Source organism: Moschus berezovskii, chromosome 27, assembly GCF_049115385.1.
Source record: "Moschus berezovskii isolate FMDL1 chromosome 27, NW_MosBer_1.0, whole genome shotgun sequence".
Lineage (NCBI taxonomy): Eukaryota > Metazoa > Chordata > Mammalia > Artiodactyla > Moschidae > Moschus > Moschus berezovskii.
In genome coordinates, this window is record NC_142486.1 from 12,499,251 (window position 1) to 12,521,565 (window position 22,315).

Below are 22,315 nucleotides of genomic sequence, written 5' to 3' on the forward strand. Positions count from 1 at the left end.
TTCTCAAATTTTGTTCAAACTCAAATCCTGGGCTCACAGATGACCGCTAAGATTTTGCTAACCCAGATTCAAAGAAACCTCACAAAGCAATTTGGGTTTCGTGTCACCAGTGGATAATTTATTTTGCTAACCGTTTTTATCTCCTTAACGTGGTAGTCCATGCCTCAAAAAGAAGTAGCCTTAAAGAGGAAAAGCATCTTCTATTTTTTCTGACAAGGCCTTCCTCCTGCCTGCCTCCCTTTCTTGAGGGTATTTTCAATCTGAATGAGCTAGCAAGGACTAGATGAGATACACCCGACAGAAAATACTTAATACTACTTCCCTTTTGGAACCTAAGTTTCCAGTACGATCCAAATCTTTTTTTTCTTGACTGAATATTCTGTGCATGTATGTGTGTGTGTGTACGTGTTTTGTAGCGATCTAAAAAAATTTAACTTTGGAGGCTCTAAATGCAGCAGGTTAAGTAGCTATTGCATCATAGGCCAATCATGCTAAATGACTTCTTTCTTATAAAAAGACAAGTTTTTTCCTCAGGACAGCATGGTAGAAATCTCTCAGCCAATGGGAGGGCCGTTTAGGACATCATGACATACAACTCTGAGCTGCCAGAGCAGGTGCCCCTGGAGGGGGCCCCCCTAGACCAGGAGCTGTCTAGATCAGCAGTCCCAAACCTTTTTGGCGCGAGGGACTGATTCTGTGGAAGACCGTTTTTCTGTGGTCCCGGGGGCAAGCAGGCAGAGAGGGTCTCAGTTTTGTCTGCTACCCACCTCCTGCTCTGCTGCCCCGTTCTGACAGGCCACAGACAGATGGGTGCCAACTCCTGGCCGGGGGAGGAGGAACCCCTGCTCTAGACGGCCTGTCAGTGAAGAAAAGGCAGGACTTGGCAGCTCATCTTTCTCCCTTTTTCTAGATGGACTCACCGTGGCCTTTTGGATGAAAGTTGGGAAATTCAAATACACTTTTCTTTATTCTTACCTCTTAAAGATGCTCTTCTTCTTAGCCTCTGCACATTGTCTAGAAACAAAACCTTGCAGGCGCAGCCTTAATTCCCTCTGCGGGGCACCCTCACCCTCTGGGCCCCGCAGGCCTCCTGCTCCCCCACCACTTTCCGTCTCAGGCCGTCCCTAGAACAGCCCGGTTGCTGGTCTCGGCTCTCCACGTCCTCCTTTGCTTTCCTCTGTCACTTCCCATTGTGTGCCCTGTGTTCTTCAACCCCCACCCAAGACAGGCCTCTCGAGTTTTCCTTCCACACGTCCATTCACAGGCGGAACTGGCTCCCCACCGGCCCCTCAGCTTTGTCTCTGGGCCTGCCGCTGCTTCCGGCCTTAGATCCTGGCTTCTCCTTCCGAAGGCAGAGGTGCTTTGTGTGACCCCAGTGTCCCGAAACTGGTTTCCTTTCGAGCCCCTTGGGGGCTGCATCTTGGTTGCCCCGTACCTGCCGCCTTTACTCTGAAACCAGCCCTTCCTCCTGCTGTCAGGAGATTTTCCCATGATCCTCAGGTTGTGCTCTCCTGCGGGCTCAGAATTGCAGTGTTGGAACTTGATTCTTGACCCTGAGGATCCTGAGGATCTAGACAGGCGGCCGCGTGGCCCCATCAGTAACTTCGTTGGTCGGTTCAGGTTTCTGAAAGTTCTTCCTCCTGGTCTTGATTCAGGTCGGTGCCTCTTACAAACACGGAGTTACGCCCCGCACACTCTCCCACCCCTCATCCCTCGGGCTTCACCCCCTCAAGCCTCCTCTGGGTTCTAGGCCAGTCAGGTCAGGGTGGCCCCCTGGGGGGCCGAGGGAGCCGAGCCAGGCCCGGCCTGGCCTGGCCTCTTGAGCCATCTCATCAGCCGGCCGGCAGCCCAGCTCACCTGCCTCCCCGTGTCCCGTCTCCTCCGCAGGGAAAGCGTCGAGAAGAGACACTCCAGCCACCCCTCTCCAGCCCCCGTCCTGCCGGTGAGCGCCCTGGGACACGGCCGCAGCTCCGGCGAGCAGATCAGGGGGCATCTGAGCACCGAGGCTCGCGAGAAAGACAAGGGCAAGGACAGGGAGCGGGAGCACTCAGAATCGCGCAAGGACGCGGGCGCCGACGAGCACAAGGCGAAGGAGGGCGCCCTGGCCGAGAAGGACGGCCACGGCCACGAGGGCCGCGCCGCGGGCGAGGAGGCCAAGCAGCTGGCCCGGGTGCCGTCGCCCTACGCGCGGGCGCCCGCCGCCGACAGCGCCCGGCCGGGCAGCGCCGCCAGCCGGGACGCCGAGCCGCGCAAGGGCGAGCCGGCCTATGAGAACCCCAAGAAGAGCGCCGAGGTCAAGGTCAAGGAGGAGCGCAAGGAGGATCACGACCTGCCCCCGGAGGCCCCGCCGACCCACCGGGCCTCGGAGCCGCCGCCCCCGCCGCCGCCGCCCAGCTCTTCGGCCGGCGTGCACCCGGGGCCCCTGGCCTCCATGCCCGTGGCCGTGGGGGTGCCTGGGATCCACCCCATGAATAGCATCAGCGGCCTGGACAGGACTCGCATGATGACGCCCTTCATGGGCCTCAGCCCCATCCCGGGCGGGGAGCGCTTCCCGTACCCTTCCTTCCACTGGGACCCCATCCGGGACCCCCTGAGGGACCCCTACCGGGAACTGGACATTCACCGCAGAGACCCGCTGGGCAGGGACTTCCTGCTGAGGAACGACCCTCTGCACCGACTCTCGACCCCCCGGCTGTACGAGGCCGACCGCTCCTTCCGGGACCGGGAGCCGCACGACTACAACCACCACCACCACCACCACCACCACCACCCGCTGGCGGTGGACCCGCGGCGGGAGCACGAGCGCGGGCCGCACCTGGACGAGCGCGAGCGCCTGCACGTGCTCCGCGAGGACTACGAGCACCCGCGGCTGCATCCCGTGCACGCGGCCTCCCTGGACGGCCACCTGCCGCACCCCGGGCTGCTGACGCCGGGGCTGCCGAGCATGCACTACCCGCGCATCAGCCCCACGGCGGGCCACCAGAACGGACTGCTCAACAAGACGCCCCCGACGGCCGCGCTGAGCGCGCCTCCGCCGCTCATCTCCACGCTGGGGGGCCGCCCCGTGTCCCCCCGCAGGACTACGCCCCTGTCCGCCGAGATCAGGGAGCGGCCTCCCTCCCACACGCTGAAGGACATCGAAGCCCGGTAAGGAGCGGACAGGACGCCCGGCGGGACACAGAGGCCCGCGGGCCGCGCGGTGCCGGACTTGCGGGCCTGCCCTCCTCGGGCGCTGGCCAGGCCCGCGTCTCCAGTGCGGGTGGGAAGCCCCCAGCGCTTCCCTGTGTATAAAAAAAAACAATGTATAGACTCGGTGCAGATTTTGAAATGTTTTTTGTATATTCTCTGTTGAAATTTTTCAGATCTTTTAGCCGGTTCATACGTTCTCATGTCAACCCACTCTTTTGGTTTGTCGTATAAAACTTTCTTTGATTTGAACCAAAACAGTGAAGATGACAACACACACACCGACGCGGTGATAATTGGGGGGTAGGGGGAAGCAGATAAGAGTCCACACCATCCATCCTGCAGAGAGCTCTTTGGGGTGAGAAGGGAAGGCCCTGTACATAGTTATGTAAAGAAAAAGGGGGTGGGGCTTGTTGCTTCATGAGCTAATGGTTCATATATGCAAAAGGGTAAGATGAAAGCTTTACTTTGTACAGATGTAAATAGATAAAGATTAAGTAACATAATACATTAATACTTCTTAAAATGTGCTATTTGCAGACTTAATATCAGTGAGCACAGCCGCCTTCGGCTGTGTTCCCCATGTATTGTTCTAGACAGCTAAACCCTTCAACTATGCAATGAATGTTAGGGCTTTTCACAAGAGCCCGCCTAACTCAAAGGAGCCTTTTCAAGTCCATTTACAACATACTTAAGGTCATATTTTCCCTGAACAAGCACTTAACGTGATATGACTGTTTTCCTTGCTTGTTTTTTCAAACAGAGAATTACACCTGATTTTGCAAATTGGACCCCAGGCTGAAACTTTGCATCTGAAGTTGCTGCTTGTGGGCCTTGGGTGCGTGTAGGGGTGGGGTGGGGTGGGGAGAACGCAGCCCCAGAGAGGTAAACCGAGGCCGTGAACCAACCAACCAACCAACCAGGGCCGGGGAGGATGGGAGTGGTCAGATGCCAAAATCAGGGGACACAAACAGGCCGCCAGCACCTCGTCACCACCTGTCACGTGATTTCACACACCCCTCATGTGGGAACCATGCGTTTTTCACTGCATCCTGTTTCCTATCTGTACACCCCTCCTCGTTCTGTAAGGAGATTCAGTTGCACCCAAACAGATCCTGAAAGAAAGCTTCTCGTTTTCTCAGATGATGGATATGTTTTCACTGTATTCAATACCTGATGAAGTTCAGGAGCACGTTCCCTAGCATGACTCACGTTGGTAACAAAGTCCAGGAGGAGCCGAAGCAGGTCAGCTTTGTGGGGCCAGGGAGCGTTGCAGAGGGCGAAAGGTGGCAGGCAGAGAGGTGGTCTTGTGTGTGCGTGTGTTTTTGAGTTTTGCATCAATCTTACTGTCTCTTCCTGATACTTTTATCATACAGTCAGCCTCTTGTCTACCTAATTTGGAGAGAATATGACTTTACTAGCAGAGATACAATATATCTTGTCTACTGGACTGTAAAATATATGTATGAAATAAAATTAGTTCCATTTGGTCTTCTAGTATATTAAAGTGCTATCTGACGTTGTTATCCTGTTTTTGCAAAAAAAAAAGTTAACTACAGACCATTGTTTCTAATAAGCAGAGAGATCTATTTTAGTAGTCAACTGAAGGTTTAGTTGTGAGCTTCAGATTTTGTGAATTCCAAATGTTGTGCAGTGTTTTTTTTTTTTTTAAGACAACAACTAAAAAGGAAAAAAAATATCCAAGGAATATGTACACTGGAACCGTAGTGGTAGCTTTCAGTATTGTAAAGAGATTGTTCTATACAGACCTTTTTGCTGTTCCTCCTGTATGTAATAAAGTCCTTTCTAGATCCTATGTGAAAAGAAACGTGAAGCGACTTGAGTCTTCAGCATGTTCTCATCGGCGGAGCCTTCTTGTGTTATGTAAACTGTGCCATGTTATTAAAAAATGTGAACCAAGCTTCCAGCTGCCTGTTTGTGTGGGGTGGCCATCTTACCATAGGGAAGAAGCCGTGCCTGCAAGACAGACCAGGCTCTGGAAGAGAAGCACCTTGAACCCTTGAGTGAAGACAGAAGGCTGGCCGCCCTCTCTGACCCACACAGCCTCTGCCGGTTAGTTTCTGTAAATGTCTGCCCTCCAGACAGTCAGGAGTGTTTGGTTTGTTTTGTTTGTGTGTTCTAAGCTGAGTCTTGGGAAGGTAATTTTGGATTGGGTAGGGGATGTATATGCAGGCCAAGTTAGCCGGCGCCCTTTGTGTCTTGCACCTCCTTCAAAACTCAGCGTGTGCTCTGGCTGCGCTGGTGACATCTGATCAAGGGCCTTTGCCGACAGCCGGCGTGTGCCTGTTCTTCACATTGCTGTCTGTGGGCTCGGTCTGTTGTGTTACTTCAGACCTTCCAGGTATGTCCCTGTCTTTTCCTGTGTCCTGTTGAATTACCTGGCATAACACTCATCAGCTTGCAGATCTCTCCCTCATCCTCTAAAACCTGTTTTGTCTTTTCAAGATGTAAAATCTGTTAAGTTTCCTGGTGTCCATATGATGGAAGATGAGTGTTTATGTCTTAACTGGAGGAAACAAAGGCAGCCCAGCTTTAGCAGGATGTGGGTGACTGCTGTTGGAGAATTAGAAATGGAACAGAAATAGGGGGCTGGGGGTCTATGCTGAGGACACCTGCAGCTTCACGGGCAGAGGGAGGAGTGGTGTTGGCACAGGGGGCTCTGGAAGGCTGCAGGCTGGGGGCACCAGACTTCCAGGCTTGGAAAGCTGAGGATGGGCTTGAATGAAGGTTGCCCCCTTTACCCTGCTCTTATGCTAAATACCCAGATCCCAGGCTGGAGAAAAGAACTTGAAGAAAGACTAGTAGATTGGAAAGCATGATAACCACTGTTTTTCTAAATCAGGCAATTCTCAGGACCTTCCAAACACTCACCATCATGGCCTTGCTGGCAGACCGCCCTGCTCCCACTCTCCCGAGCACTCTTCCCAGGCCGCCACTTGAAATGCAAGACCAGAAGTTACTGTCAAGTCAGTCACGGTACTGAATCCCCTGGGCTTTATTCCTCTCAAGACCTTGCAGATTTTCCCTCTAATTGCGTTCTGCTCCCCGGCACTGATGGGTACCAGCACAACTTGATTTCCTGCTCACCTATAGATGCTCTAATTATCTCCACAATCTTAGACCCACAGTGATCTTGTTACCTGCTAATGGTACATGACAAGTGAAAGAACGAATATGATGATGCAATAATTACCATTTCCAGATGGATATTCACAACAGCGTTGGCTGTTGATCCTCTCTTTGCCTCAATCAAGGTGGATGAGAGGAAATGAGATGTGATTGTCGATGTCATATACAAACATAGCATAAAAAGACGCTGCCCTTAGCTGTACCAAGGTGGATGCCCAAGGTGTGTATGTGTCCGTCCTGAGGCACAAACTTGGCCTCAGTGCCATTAAATCAGTTAAAGAAAAGATGACCAAAGTGACATGGGCTTTTCCACATATTATTTTTAAAACTTTTGTCTCCTCTAAAAAATATATATATGACTTTTTGAGCAATTTCTTAGACATGGAAAGTTTCCTTTCAAGAGAACAGAGGTATTTATCAGATAGAAAATAATATCAAAGACAATTCTGTGTGATGAAATTGCTGAAAAGTACAAAGCTAGTTCTCACGCCAGACAGAACCTCCAATGAGGACCTTAAACCCACATCCTGGTTTAAGCCACCCTCCTGGCTTCTGTTCTCAGTGACATTAAAGCCACAACTTCTCTGGAACTGTTTCTTAATGTGTAAAATGAGACCACCTGAATAAATCAAGACCTAAAAGCAGGCGGGTTTTGGTGTGCAGGTTCTGGAGCCGGTGGAGCTGGTATAGAGAACAGCCCACACAAAAGACACATTGACTTTTCCTTTTTACCAACTCAGCTCCAGTGTCATGAGGCTTCTTTGTTAGAGATCTGCAGACATGGCGATTCCAGGGTTTCTAACTAAGGTCTGAGTGTTTCTCACCTGGCAGGGGCAGGCAGGGTCTGGCTGGAGCATCTGGGATGTTGGCACAATCGGGCTCCCACCTACTGCCCTACCCACAGTGTTTGCTGATCCCCTGATGCAGATGCCATGGGGTTCAACCTCTGAGCGGGTGTTTGGAGATGCCCTGTGGCCAGGAAGAGCCCTGGGCCACAAGCCTCCAGGATCCCTGTCCTTGGCCAGTCCTGGGCCTCAGTTTCCTTAGGGGTCACTTAAATGAATCAGCTTACAGCTTCTTTGAACTGTTTGGGCTCTGTCTGTCTCTTGGGCCTCTGCTCACTTTTTTTTTTGTTTTAATTCTCTCAAAAATATCTACAAATAATAAATGCTGGAGAGGGTGTGGAGAAAAGGGAACCCTCTTGCACTGTTGGTGGGAATGTAAATTGATTCAGCCACTACAGAGAACAATATGGAGGTTCCTTAAACTAAAAATAGAACTGCTGTATAACCCAGCAATCCCACTACTGGGCGTATACCCTGAGAAAACAGTAGTTCAAAAGACGCATGCACCTCAGTGTTCATCGTGGCACTAGTCACAACAGCCAGGATATGGAAACAACCCAAATGTCCATCTACAGAGGATGGATAAAGATGAGGTATGTATATACGATGGCATATTACTCAGCCATAAAAAGGAGTGAAACTGGGTCATCTGTCGAGATGTGGGTGGACCCAGAGTCTGTCAGGTTACTTTTGAAAACCTGTCTACCTTCTCACACCCTGTTCAGTTCCCCTTGCTTCTTGGCAACTTTGTATCTGCCTTCATCTTCGGGGTCTCTTCCTCAAGGCCCTGCTGTCAGCTGCACCACTGACTGGGGTCAGTCTCAAAGCCACCTCCGTGAAGCCTCCCCAAGAGCCTGTTTCATGCTGATGCCTGCCCCCCCAGGACCCTCCTAGGGCTGAGCTTGCTCTCTGAGCTCCCCTCCCGCACCCTCCTCTCAGCCCTTCCTGTCCTGGGGGCCTGCAGGGCCCTGTCTTCTCTACTGCAGGACGGTCAGCTTCTCAAGGTGGGGTCTGAACAACATGTGCCCCAGACAAGGCCTGTGTCCGGGTCGAGAAGATCCCCTGGAATAGGAAATGGCAACCCCGCTCCTGGAACTCTTGCCTGGAAAATCCCATGGACAGAGGAACCTGGCAGGCTCCATGGGGTCGCAGAGAGTCGGATATGACTGTACACACGGCGGGGTGAGGCCACACCGCGGCTGACTCCCTGAACCGGAAGACTGCACAGAGCTCTGACTCACGAACCTTTTTGACTAACGCACGTACATCGTGAAGCAGGGCACGCGCACACACCCGACACGGCTTTGATGAAGCAATACTCCTGTTGTGCGTGGTGAGCTGTTTTTTATTCTGTCTTCTTTTTATTCCTTGTTTTCAATGCTGGTCACACCCACTAATTCATCTCACACCTTTGGAATCGTGGGTCTCACCCCCTACTTTGAAAGTAGCATCATGCAAGAAATCCTCCAGGCTCTGAAGGAAAGCGGAGGGCCAAGGCTGCTTTCTGCTCCCAGGACTGCTACCCTGTCCTCTTAACTCTCCCTAACCCCACTCCACGCTGCTGCCAGTGTGTGCTCCCAGGCTCCACAACATCCCTTATTTACAGAGGACACCAGAGGGAGCCTGGGTTCTCACGCGCCTTTCAAAGCCCTGCCGTTCCAGTGCCTGGGGACCTGTCACCACCATCTCTCCGGCCTTTCCCAGCATGCCCTGGCCATTCACACCTCTGTGTCTCTGTTCCCTCTGTGGTCTCTTCATCTAGCAAACTGAGGCTTACTCCAAAGGCCATCCCCTCCAGGAAGCCTCCCCTGACTGTTCCTGTCTCCCCGCCCACCCCCACCCCCACCACCCTTCATAGTTCACTGCTTAGTCTAGTGGTTCTCAAAGTCTGGGCCAGCATCACCACCAGGGAATCTGTTAGAAACACAGATTCTCAGCACTCCACCTCTAACCTCCTGAATCCTAACAGTGGGGCCCAGGGATCTGGGTCGTCACCAACCCTCCAGGTGATTCTCATGGCAACCAAGCTTGAGAACCACTGGCTCAGACTCTGGAAAGCTCAAGGTGAAGTTCTGGCCTAAGGCTGCTAAAAGAATCACTGCCGCGACAGAAAGTGAATCTGGGGGAGAAGCTACTCTTGACTTCAGACTGATCCACGATCCTGCTGGATCACAAAGAGATGGTAGCCTTGTAGGAGCCAGAAAGGCATTTCCTGCTTCCCGGTCTCTCCTGGTTCCCTCGCCAGTTCTGGTCACAGACTCACGCATCGCTATCGGTGTGAAACGGCAGAGAGGGCCCCCTCTCCTTAGCAGTAAAAACGAGAGCCAGTGTTAACAGAGCGCTTGCTCTGTGCGCTGCTGTGCTTTCCGCATGGACTGTCTCCCTCCTTAATGTTTCCAACAGGCTTACAAGGTGTAACCCTGACTGGACAGTGAGAACAACGAAACCCATAAAGAGGTGACTTGCCTGTGTTTTAGCACACAACTTAGATACACACCCAGGCAGTCCCTCCCAGAGCCTGCATCGTAACCCTGTGTTACTACCGAGAAGAGGCTGGCTGAGTCTGTCTCACAGACAGCAACTGCAAGGACACTGTTTACCTACTTAACTCTCACTGGTAATGAACACCATGCATATTCCAGAGGCTGCAAACTGCTAGCCTGCAAAGGAAGGAGGAAAGAAACAAAAGCACTGTGCATGGCTCAGTGATCAGAATATGCTAGGAGGCAAGGACTATGATTAATCCAAGTCTGTGTATCTCTGGCTTTGTTTTTTAAATTAGCGGCTTGTGCGGTCCAAAGCAGCCCCATGATGTCCTATTTGATCCAGAACAACCTTAGAATACAGTAACTTTACGTTCATAAACCAGAAGTCGTGACCCCACTGAGCCTCAGTTCTGGACAGGGCCACATGCCCTGAGCTGCCTGCAGCCACATCAGTCCCAGGGGCCCACACGTCACCCTTCACGGTTTCCGGACATGTTAGTTGGATGTCAGTGGGCCATTTGTGACTCTGGACACGTGCAAGTGTTTAATCGCATTTTTGAAAACAAAGTACGCTCGTATCTAATTATTAAAGTAGAAATTAAATTCCAGGCGATAAACGGACAGTCCTCAGAAGTCCTTTTTAATGTGGAATTTTCATCCATTCAGACAGATTGTCACCCCAGTGGGTCTGTATTAATGCAACTAAGATACCATCTGCTGTGGTTCACACAACCCCTCATAGCAGCGAAGGTTCCGGAATCCATTAGTGGCTGTAGAGTAAACGGACATTCATCTATTTGAGAAACCAGGAGGGCATTCTGTTGGCCAGGTTCTTGCTAGGGGCTGGCGCTGCAGCAGGAGCCTAGGGGACAAGGCTCCTCCTCCGCCCCACCCCACCCCCAATCCCGGAGTGGGCTTACATCCACGGGAAGACACAGACAGCGATAAAAGCTGTGAAAAGTGAGGACTGTGGCGAAAGAGCCCCTAAGCGAGGCTGATGGGCAGCAAGACGTTTTCAAGAACGTTGAGTTAATGGAACGCAGCCGTCTGTTCCAGCCAGGTGTGGCTGCAGCCCAGTTCTCCTTTGCGCCTGAGTTTTCCCAAACCGCCTTCTGCTCTGACAGGCTTCCACCTGGAGAGTGGGAGATGTGTCTTTGTCCCGGTTTGCTTCCCCTGCAGTCCTACTAATGGCCAAGTGATGGCGCCTCCGAGTTCCTGCAGAAGGTGCCTGCGGGCAGAGATGCAACCAGGGATATGACAGACTGAAGCCAGGTAAAGCCATCACGCCCCTCGGTAATCTCACCTCGAAAAACGGAAAGAAGGCAAGAGACGGAACTTAATCAACTAATTTGTAACCTCTATATTAGTTCAAACAGACTGTGTTTTTAAGGCTGGATAGGATTTTATTTGCTAATGTTCAAGAAAGGAAAGAAATGCCCAGATAAAAACGGGGAAGGACAAGTGATGCTTGAGAGAAGGCCAGAAAGGAGGCGTCACAAGGAGGAGCCCCCAAAGCCAGATTCAGAAAGAACTTTGGGGGCCAGGGACCAAAGGTCTCACCTGTGAGGGCAGATTCTACTTACAAACAGAACTTCCAGGGCCTGCACGGCGGCACCTGAATTCCTCTCCCTCTTTGTTGAGCATTTCTCTCTAGCTCCAGCCCACTTACACGTGCTGGAGTTGAGACGGAGCACCATCTACATGCCGCAGCCTCCACTCACTCTCCAGAGGGCAGGGGGGATCCCCCACCCTGCCTTCCTGATATGCGGGCCCCCTGCGGGGCCAAGGGGAACCCACCTGTTTGTCCCCTCCTCCAGCCCCTCACCTACACCTGCAGGGGGCAGAAAGTAGCCCCCAGCTCTGACCCTCAAGCCTCCCTCCGGCCTCAGCCACATGACCACCCTCTGCCTCGGACCTCAGCATTAATTCCAACTTCCTCCATTTCTCCACTCCTCTCATCCTCTGGACCCTCAGTAAGTATCCCCTCCGCTCCCCTCCAGTCCCTTCCTCCCCGTGTTCAAGAAACCCTCCCTGACCCTCTGGCCAATTGTTACCACAAACCCCGTTTTTCACCTCTCTGGACCTGCCTTCACCTTCACCTTCCTGTCCCCCTCAACGCCCCTCGCGCGGACACGCCCCTCGCGCGTTTCTCCATTGGAAGTAGGAGTTTTAACCACTAGACCACCAGGCAATTTGCACCAATGGGCAGGCCCTAGCTCCTTCCATGAATCAGCAGCGACCAGGCTGCAACAGCTGTGGGGTGTGGCAGCCAACTGTAGCTCCAGCCCTTTTCCGCCAGCTGAGCGTTCATGAGTGGGGGAAATGGGGGCCCTTTCCGCCACAGGTGGTTTCCAAGGAGCTTCACAGGAGGCTTTTCTGGAATGCCAGCCTGAAGGGAATCAGCAGATTAGATGCAGTTGTAAGAAAGAATTTAGACTTGAACCATAAAGAGGGCAGAGCGCCAAAGAATTGATGCTTTCGAACTGGTGCTAGGGAAGACACCCAGCTTGGACAGCAAGGGAATCAAGCCAGTCAATCCTAAAGGAAATTAACCCTGAATCTCATTGGAAGGACTGATGCTGAATCTGAAGCTCCGTTACTTTGGCCATCTGATGCGAAGAGCTGACTCATTGGAAAAGGCTGATTCTGGAAAAGACTGAGGGCAGGAGGAGAAGGGGGCGACAGAGGATGAGACGATTGGATGGCCTCGCTGATTCAATGGACATGAACTTGGGCAAACTCCGGGAGATGGTGAAGGATACGGAGGCCTGGCATGCTGCAGTCCACGGGGTCACACAGAGTCTGACACAACTTGGCAACTGAACAACAGCATGGATACTCTGCCCAGTTTCCTTCTAGGGAAACATTTTGCAAAACTAAAGTACAAGACCACAATCAAGAGACAGACAGTGGGTACAATCCACCAATCTTATTCACGTCTCCCCATTTTAGTTACACTCATTCGTTTAAATTCTTTACCATGTTATCACCAGTAGAGAGTCATCCAGCTCCAAAGGCAAGATTTTGGGCAGTTCCAGTACTACAAGGGTCCTCATGTGGTGCCCTCTCAAATCCCAATCCCTGCCAATCACCACTGTCTCCATCTCTAAAATTCTGTCACTTCAGAAATGTTATATAAATGGAATCATAGAGGACATAGCTCTGTAGGATTGGCTTTTTTTCCCACTCACCACCATTCCCTGGAGACATATCCAAGCTGCTGTGTATAACAATAGTTCAGTTTTTCCTTCTTTATTGCTGAGGAGTATTCCACAGAGTTATGTCCCCCTAAAATTGATGTGTTGTTGTTTAGTCACTAAGTTGTGTCCAACTCTTTTGTGACCCAATGGACTATAGCCCGCCAGGTTCCTCTGTCCATGGCATTTTTCCAGGCAAGAATACTGGAGTGGGGTGCCATTTCCTTCTCCAGGGGATCTTCCTGACTCAGGGATCAAACCTGCACCTTCTGCATTGGCAGGAGGATTCTTGACCACTGAGTCACCTGGGATGTCCCAAAATTCAGGTACTAAAGCCCTAACTGCCTATGTGACGATGCTAGAAACAGGCCTTTAAGGAGGTGATTAAGTTTAAATGAGATCAGGGGGGTAGAGCCCTGATCTGATGGAATCTGTGGGCATCGTCTTTACAAAGGACAACAAACACCAAAAAAAAAAAAAACCACAAAACCTCTCTCCCTCTTCCACATGAGGACTCTGAGCCAGACGCCAACCCCTGCTGGAACCTTGATCCTGGTCTTTCCAGTCTCCAGAACTATGAGAAAATTTTTCTGTTGTTTAAGTCATCCAGTCTGCGGTGCTTTGCTATGGGCAGCTTAAGTAGCCTCAGCCACCTAATATGTAAAAACCACAGTTTGTTTAGCCATTCGCCTGCTGAAGGAAATCTAAGCTGTTTTTAGTTTGAACCATTGAGGAAATGCCAACATGTTTCAAGGGACTGACAACTTAGAGTATATTCTATGACAGCAATGCATCTAAGTCATATTTTTTAAATAATTAGTAAAATCCTAAGCATCTGGAAATTAACACTGCACATTTGCATAACCTATGGGTCAGGAGACCAGCCAGGATGGCAGAATAGAAAGACCCTATGCTCATCTCCTCTCTTGGGCACACCCAAATTACAACTATCTGCTGAACAACCACTGATGAAAAAGCCCAGAACCTGCCAGGAAAGACCTTCTACAACTAAAGACAGAGAAGGAACCACAATGAGATGGGCAGGAGGGGCAGAGTCATGATACAATCAAGTCCCATAAGCTCGGGTGGCTGAGCCGCATGTCAGGTTCCCAAGACCACAGAGTCTCACACTCGGAAGATGAGCCCACAGAGCATTTGGCTGCGAGCCTCCTGTGAATCTTCTTTCAGGAGACCAGAGAGCTAGAGAGAATAGACATCACTGTTAAAGTGGACACACAGGGACTTCCATGGTGGTCCAGTGGCTAAGACTGCGCTCCCAATGCAGGGGGCCCGGGTTTGATCCCTGGTCAGGGAATTAGATCCTGTATGCTGCAGCTAAGAATTTGCATGCTGCCAACTAAAGATCCTGCATGCCTTAATGAAGCTCAGAGATCCCACGCCACAACTAGGACGCAGCACAGCCAAATAAATAAATAAATATCTTTTTCTAAAAGGGGCACACAGACAAAACCTCAGACACTCTGGGACCTAGGGCAGAAGCAACGATTTGAAAGGCGCCTGAGTCAGACATGCCCACTGATCTTGGAGAGTCTCCCGGAGTGTCAGGAAACAACTGCAGCTCCCCCTGGGAGCACAGGCACCGGCCGCAGTCATTCCTGGGAGCTTGGTTCACCACCTGGAGGCTGGTGGTGCTGGTCAGCGCCACTGGAATCCTCCCTCCAGGTTATTATCCTTCCTTAGTGGACCCCGCCCCACCCGGGCCCAAGAGCCTGTAGTCGCCAGTGCTGGGACACCTCAAGTCCAACAGCCAAGGGTGGACACAGCACCCCCCCCAACAGACAGGTTGCCTTAAGATCCCCTGAGCCCACAGTCACCCCTGGACATGGGTCTGCTCACCAGGGAGCCCAGGACCCAGCCCCACAGACCAATGTGTCAATTACACAGAATAGAGAGCCCAGAAATAAACCCATATTCTTATGGTCAATTAATCTATGACAAAAGAGGTAAAAATATACGATGGAGTAAAGACAATCTCTTCAGTAAGTGGTGCTGAGAAAACTAGACAACTACATGTAAAATAAAGCAATTAGAACATTTCCTAACACCCTATGCAAAAATAAACTCACAATGGATTAAAGACCTAAATGAGAGACATGACACCATCAAAGTCCTAGAATGGGAGGAAATATTTGCAGATAATGTGACTGACAGTGGGTTAATATCAAAACTATATAAACATCTCATAAAACTCAATATCAAAAAAACAAAGAACTCAATCAAACAAGCTAATTGGAAAGAAGACCTGATTCACATTTTTCCAAAGAAAACATACTGATGACCAACAGGTACATGAAAAGATGCTCAACATTGCTAATTATTAGGGAAAAGCAAATCAACCATGAGATTTTAACTCACACCTATCATCATGAGCTTCCACCTCAGAATGACTATTAGAAAGTCTACAGACAAATGTTGGTGAATGTGTAGATCAGAGGGAACGCTGGTGCACTCTTGGTGGGGATGTACATTTGTGTAACCGTTATGGAAAACAATATGGAGGTTCCTCAAAAAACTAAAAACTGCCGTAGGATCCAGCAGTTCCACTCCTGGGTATCCATCCATAAAAAAATGAAAACAGTATGTAAGATATAAGCACCCCCAGGTTCATAGCAGCACAATGTACAATAAGCAAGATATAGAAGCAACCCAAGTGTCTACTAGGAGATGAATGGATAATGAAGATGTGCTATACACACATATACAGACATACACGTGCGCATATACACACACACGCATATACATATGCGTGCATATACACACGCATGCATACACACACATGCGCGCATATACACACGCACGCATATATACACACGCGTGCATATATACACACGCGCGCATATACACACACTGGAATATTAACCATGAAATATGAAATTCTGCCATTTGCTGGCTGCAATGTGGATAGATTTAGAAAATATTGTGCTTGGTGAAATAGAGAATGACAAATTATGAATGATACCACTTATATGTGGAATATAAAACAAAACATGAACATATATAACACAACAGACTCAGAGATACAGAAAACAAACTAGTATTTACCAGTGGTGAGAGGGAAGGGAAGTTGGTAAGACAGGGTACAGTATTAAGAGATACAAACTACTGTGTATAAAATAGATAAGTAACAGGGGTATATTATGCAACAAGGGGATTATAGCCATTATTTTGTAATAACCTTTAATGGAGTATAATTTATAAAAACACTGAATCACTATGCTATTTACCTGAAACTAATATTTAAATGAACTATACTTGAATTTCAAAAAAGAGGAAAAAATAAATTTAAATTTCAGTCAGCATCATAAAATTTTAGTGGAACACACCCAGAAAAAGTAAATGAAGTAAATAAGTTACAAGGATATATTGTACAGCATATGAAATACAGCCAATATTTTATAATAATCTTAGAGTGTATGTATAACATCTTTGAATCACTGTGTTGCACACTTGAAACTAATATTGTAAATCAACTATACCTCAATAAAAAGTAAAATCAAATAAATGAAGAAGCTGAACTTATTTTTAAAAAAGACTGCAAGCAAAAAAGAAAAAAAAAACAGATCTAATCAACAAATTCAGTAACTTTGAATCAATATATAAATCAGTAGCATTTCTATACACTGACAACAGTCTATAAAAGAAATACAATAATTTCATTTACAATAGCATCAAACTTACAATAGCATCAAATTATTCCTTAGCAACACTAAGGAATAATTTTAACCAAGGAGATGAAAGACCTCTACACTGAAAACTGTAAGACGAAAGGAAATGAAGATGACACAGACAAATGAGAAGTTAGCCCATGTTCATAGACCAGAAGAATAAATATTGCTACAATACCCATACTACCCAAAGCTATCTATAGCGTTAATGCAATCCTTGTGAGGATTCCAGTGGTATTTTCCATAACAGAAGAAACAATCCCCAAATTGCCATAATTTTTAAAGGAACCTGACCGGAAAAGCAATCCTGAAAAAGAATAGCAAAGCCTGAGGCATCGCAGTGACTTCTGATTTCAAACTCTATTGTACAGCTATAGTCACCAAAACAGTATGGTACCACCACAAAAACAAGCACGTAAACCAAAGTACAGAATCAACAGCCTAGAAATAAGCCCATACATAGATCATCAACAAATATTTGACAAGGGAGCCTAGAATTTTCAATGGCGAAAAGGAAGCCTCTTCAATAAGTGGTGCTGGGGAAAATTGGATATTCACAGACAAAAGCATGACACAAGGCCCTGTCTTATACCAGTCACAAAAATTAACTTGAAATGGACTAAAGACTTAACTCTAAGAATTGAAACCATAAAACTCCTAATAGAAAACACAGAAAAATCTTCTTGTCAGCAACAGTGGCACTGCCAAACTCTCCCCGCTGGGAACTACAGCAAGAATCTCAGCATCAAGAGGCCACAGTCTGAACTATGTCTCTGAGTATCCGTGGTTTACATCAACTTATTCTGTGTATTTGTCAGCAAGGGGTGCCCTAGGATGGGCTTCCCAAGTGGCAAGAATTCACCTGCCAATGCAGGAGACGAAAGAGACACAGATTCGATCCTGGGTTAGGAAGATCTCCTGGAGAGGAAATGGCAACCTGCTCCAGTATCCTTGCCTGAAGAATTCCACGGACAAAGGAGTTTGGCGAGCTACAGTCCACGGGGCCACAGAGAGTCGGACACGACTGAGCGACTGTGCACGCACTCATGCCCTAAGGCAACTGCTTCTTCAGTTTACATCATTTAAGCTCATGGAAGGTGTCAATGGAACACTCCTCTTTCGGAAAGCAGGGGAAACCTGTACCACTCAGGGAACCAGTAGCGATAAAAAAGGAGCAAATTACTGATCCACAAAACATCAATGACTCTCAAATGCATCATGCTAAGCAAAGGAAAAGAAACCAGACTCAAGAGGCTACAAACTCTATGTATCTATATATGTGGTGCTCTGGAAAAGGCCAAAGTGTGAAGATAGAAAAATGGATCTGTGGTGGCTGGGGCTGGGGGAACATGTGACTGCACAGGGGCAGTGGGGGAACTGGGGAGGCTGGAGCTGTTCTGTAGTTTGAATGTGGTGATGGTTACATGACTAGATGTATTTATCCAAATCCTAAAATCGTTTACCAAAAAGGGTGAGTTTACCAGAAAATTTAGAAATCAACTTCTGTTGATGAAATGACACCTTAGTAAGACAGATATCCTAAGACATTGCTTATATGTAAACTCTTTTAAAAATAATGGTACAAATGAACCTATTTACAAAACAGAATTAGAGTCACCAATGTAGAAAACAAGCTTACAGTTACCGGGGTGGTGGGGGGAAGAGGAGGTGAGATAAATTGGAAGATCGGGATTGACAAATGCACACTGCTATATATAAAACAGACAACTAATACGACCTGCTGAATAGCATAGGGAACTCTGCTCAGTATTCTGTAATGACCTAAATGGGAAAAAAACCTTAATATATATCTGTATAATGACTTCACTTTGCTATAGAGCAGAAACTATCAACACTGTATATCAATAAAATTTTTTTACAAATCAGTGAAAAGACAATCCACAGACTAGAAGGTATTTTCCCACATATAACCAACAAAGGACAAATATCTAGAATATGAGTTCTTTTTTTTTAAACCAAGCAAGAACTGAATAGTAAAATCGGTAAAATTTTTGACAAATACTCCCCAAACAGGGAAATACAAAGATCTGTTAAATATGAAATGGTGTAAGCCTCATTAGTCTGCAGGAAAATGCAAATTGAAATCCTGATGAGATATGGCTACACACCCACCCGAATGACAAAAATCAAAACATCTGATAGTGTCAACTGCTGGCAAGGATACTAATGACTGTGGGCATGTGAGTAAGCTCAGCCATTCTGGATAGCACTGTGGCTTTGTCTAGAAGGGAGATCTATATCCCACATCAACCAGCAACTCCACTTCTAAGTTCATAGCTTGGGGACTGACATGCAGGTCACCTGAGCACAAATGTTTATAGCAGCGTTTTCAGTAATAACCCTGCTGGAAACAACCATGCATCCATCAACATTAGCTTTGGGAGATGACATACAGATGGCCAACAGGCACATGAAAAGATGCTCAGCATTGCTAATTATTAGAGAAATGCAAATCAAAACTACAATAAGATACCATCTCACACCAGTCAGAATGGTCGTCATTAAAAAATCTACAAATAACAAATGCTGGAGAGGGGTGGAGAAAAGGGAACCCTAAGATACTGTGAGTGGGAATGTAAGCTCGTGCAGCCATTATGGAAAACAGCATGAAAGTTCCTCCAAAACTAAAAATAGAACTACCATACGATCCAGCATTCCCACTCCTAGGCATATATCTGAACAAAAGCCTAATTCAAAAAGTTACATGCACCCCTGTGTTCACAGCAGCACTGTGTACAACAGCCAGGACACAGACACAGCCTAAACGTCCATCGATAGATGAACGCATGAAGAGGATGGGGCACGTACGTGTAAAATGGACATTACTCGTCAAAAAAAAGAATGAAACGACATCATTTGCAGCAACGTAGATAGACCTAGAGATCAGCATACTACGTGAAGTGAATCAGAGAAACAGAAACACCACAGGATATCACTTACATGTGGAATCTACATTATGACACAAATGAACTTATCTATGAAACAGAAACAGACCCACAGACACACAGAACAGACATGTGGCTGCCAAGGAAGCAGGGGAGGGATGGAGTGGGAATTTGGGATTGGAAGATGCAAACTGTTACACTATAGCATATGGAATGGATAAGCAACAAGGTCCTGCTGTATAGCACAAGGAACAGTATTCAATTTCCTGTGATAAACCGTAATGGAAACAAATTTTAAAAAGAATGTATGCTGCTGCTGCTGCTAAGTCGCTTCAGTCGTGTCCGACTCTGTGCAACCCCATAGACGGCAGCCCACCAGGCTCCCCTGTCCCTGGGATTCTCCAAGCAAGAACACTGGAGTGGGTTGCCATTTCCTTCTCCAGTGCATGAAAGTGAAAAGCGAAAGTGAAGTCGCTCAGTTGTGTCCGACTCTTAATGACCCCATGGACTGCAGCCCACCGGGCTCCTCCATCCATGGGATTCTCCAGGCAAGAGTACTGGAGTGGGGTGCCACTGCCTTCTCCGAAAAGAATGTGTACATATGTATAATTAAATCACTTTGCTGTATAGCAGAAATTAACACAACACTGTAAATCAACTACACTTCAACAAAACAAAAACAGTAGAGCTTTGGGTGATTTCCAACAAGTGATGGGATATTATACAACTAAAATGAACAAACATTATATTTGCAACACTGTTTAACCTTAGAAAAATAAAGTGTAGCCATAAAAACTTTGAAAGCTAGCCATAAAAAGTTAAGATAATATGATTCCATGTATACAAAATTCAAAAGTAGGCAACATAAAAACCATACTTTTTTTAGGGATGAGCACACAGGTGCTGAACTACAAAGGAAGCAAGAGCTATAAAAAGCATGGAAGCTCTGCGGAGGGCGGGGTATGAGGGGCTCGGGGTTGGTAAGCAGGTCTGCTGGGGGCTGCTAGGGGGCTGACCACTGTCTAGTTCCTGACTTTGGTGGTGGCCACGTGAGTGTTGGCTTGATAGCTGTTGATTATATTCTCCGTGTTTTATGCACATGATGACAAAGTCATTCTTTTGCTCAAACCCTTCCAGAGGCTCCCATCTCAGCCAGAATGAAAAGCCATTAAGGCTTTGGTGACCCATTCTTCCCATCCCCCCCTCTTCTTGCTCACATGGATCCAGCCGCATCAGCCTCCGGCCATGATCCTGCCTCAGGACCTTTGCACAGCTGCTCCTTCTGCCTGGACCTGCTCTCTCTGCTTATCTCCTTCAGATGTTCACTAACAATGTCCTTAGCCTACTCCCCACTCAACATGTACTGACTCCTTTTCTCTCCCTCTTGACACCTATTACAACTTAATAAACAACATACCTTGTCTTGTCTGACAATGTATTATTTATTGTCTGACGTCCCTCTGTAAATGTCACATCTGCCAAAGAGGTTTTTGCCCCACTCCCCACCAAGGCTAAGTCCTCAACTCCTACAATAATGCTTGGCACAGAGCAGGTGTTCAGAAAAAGTTGTTATATTGTCTCAAGGCAGACTGGGAGACTCTTCAGCGTCCTGAAGAGATCCGTGAGACGAGGGATAGGGTAGGGAGAGAGGAGGGAGAGCGGAGCCGGAAGGGGGCGACATATGCATACTCGTGGCTGGTTCTTGTCAATGCCTGGGCAAAAACCATCACCATATTATGAAGTAATTATCCTCCAATTAAAACGAATTAAAAATAAAGAACTTTTCTATATTAAGATGAAACTTACAAAACATAAATTAACCACTTTACGGTGTGCAATCCAGTGGCACTGAGAACATTCGCAATGTTACACAGCCACCACCTCTATATAATTACAGTACATTTTCATCAGCCCCCAAAGGAAGGAACAGCCCCTCCAATTTAGCAGCCCCTCCACTTCCCCCGCCTCCCCTATACCTTGGCACCATTCACCTGCCATGGATCTGCCTATTCTGGGCATTTCATTTAAGTGGCATCAGACTGCGTGTGATCTTTTGGGTCTGGCTTCTTGGACTTGGCCTGCTTCCCAGGTCCATCCACGCTGTAGCACTTGTCAGCGCTTCACCCGTTTCTTGCATGAATACTATTGCATTGCCTGGATGCCATCACATTTTATCCATTCTGCAGCTGACGGACATTTGGAGGGCTTCTACCTTTTAGCTACTATGAATGATACCGCTGTGAGCATCTGGGTCCAAGCATTTCTTTAAATACCCGTTTTCAGTTCTCCTGGGAAACCCTTAATACTGATGTCACGAACCCACAGCAGCTGTTTCATAAACATTTCTTAGGCGTGAGCATGATATGGTTCCAGAACGTGGGAGAGTCAGGTCTGGCTCAAAACTATAGTTCACTTTCAATGCGTTCTGTGAGTCTGGGCTTCCTCATGTGTGCAGTAGAAACGTGGAAACTGAAAGGATGAGGTCTGTATTTAAGCTGTCAGTACTATTTACTGGAGTCTTCATTCTGGGTTATAATTTGAAGGATCATAACCTAATAAAATATATATCCCCTGATAATAAAATATATATCCCCTGACCTCGTGGGTAACTAGTGATGTACCCTGGGCAAAAGTCCCTAACCTGAACTCAGAAACTACAGCTATAATTCCTCATCTCGTGGCAGTTGGGAGCTGAGAAATCTCTAAGAAATGCAGCAGGCCTGTGTATGTAAGGGTTAATGTGGCTTAGGCCCCATGGGCAGAGGTAATGGCCATTCAGCCCGGGAGTTCCAGCGGAACCGCCCAGGCGTTGTTATTTCAGAGTCTGGACACCAGAGGGCGCCACGAGAACACACATTT

The 22,315-nt window shown here is 47.9% G+C and overlaps 1 protein-coding gene across 9 annotated transcripts in view; it reads left to right on the top strand.

Annotated features, from left to right (window-relative positions):
• Positions 1-4,855, top strand: part of AUTS2 (activator of transcription and developmental regulator AUTS2) — a 1,225,668-nt gene extending 1,220,813 nt beyond the window's left edge. For all 9 annotated transcript variants that reach the window (XM_055409984.2, XM_055409986.2, XM_055409985.2 and 6 more), the window contains one exon: positions 1,888-4,855. In XM_055409984.2, the coding sequence (XP_055265959.1) occupies positions 1,888-3,151 (1,264 nt within the window). In that variant the 3' untranslated portion in view covers positions 3,152-4,855. The remainder of the gene's footprint in view (positions 1-1,887) is intronic.
• The last annotated feature ends 17,460 nt before the right edge of the window (positions 4,856-22,315 follow it).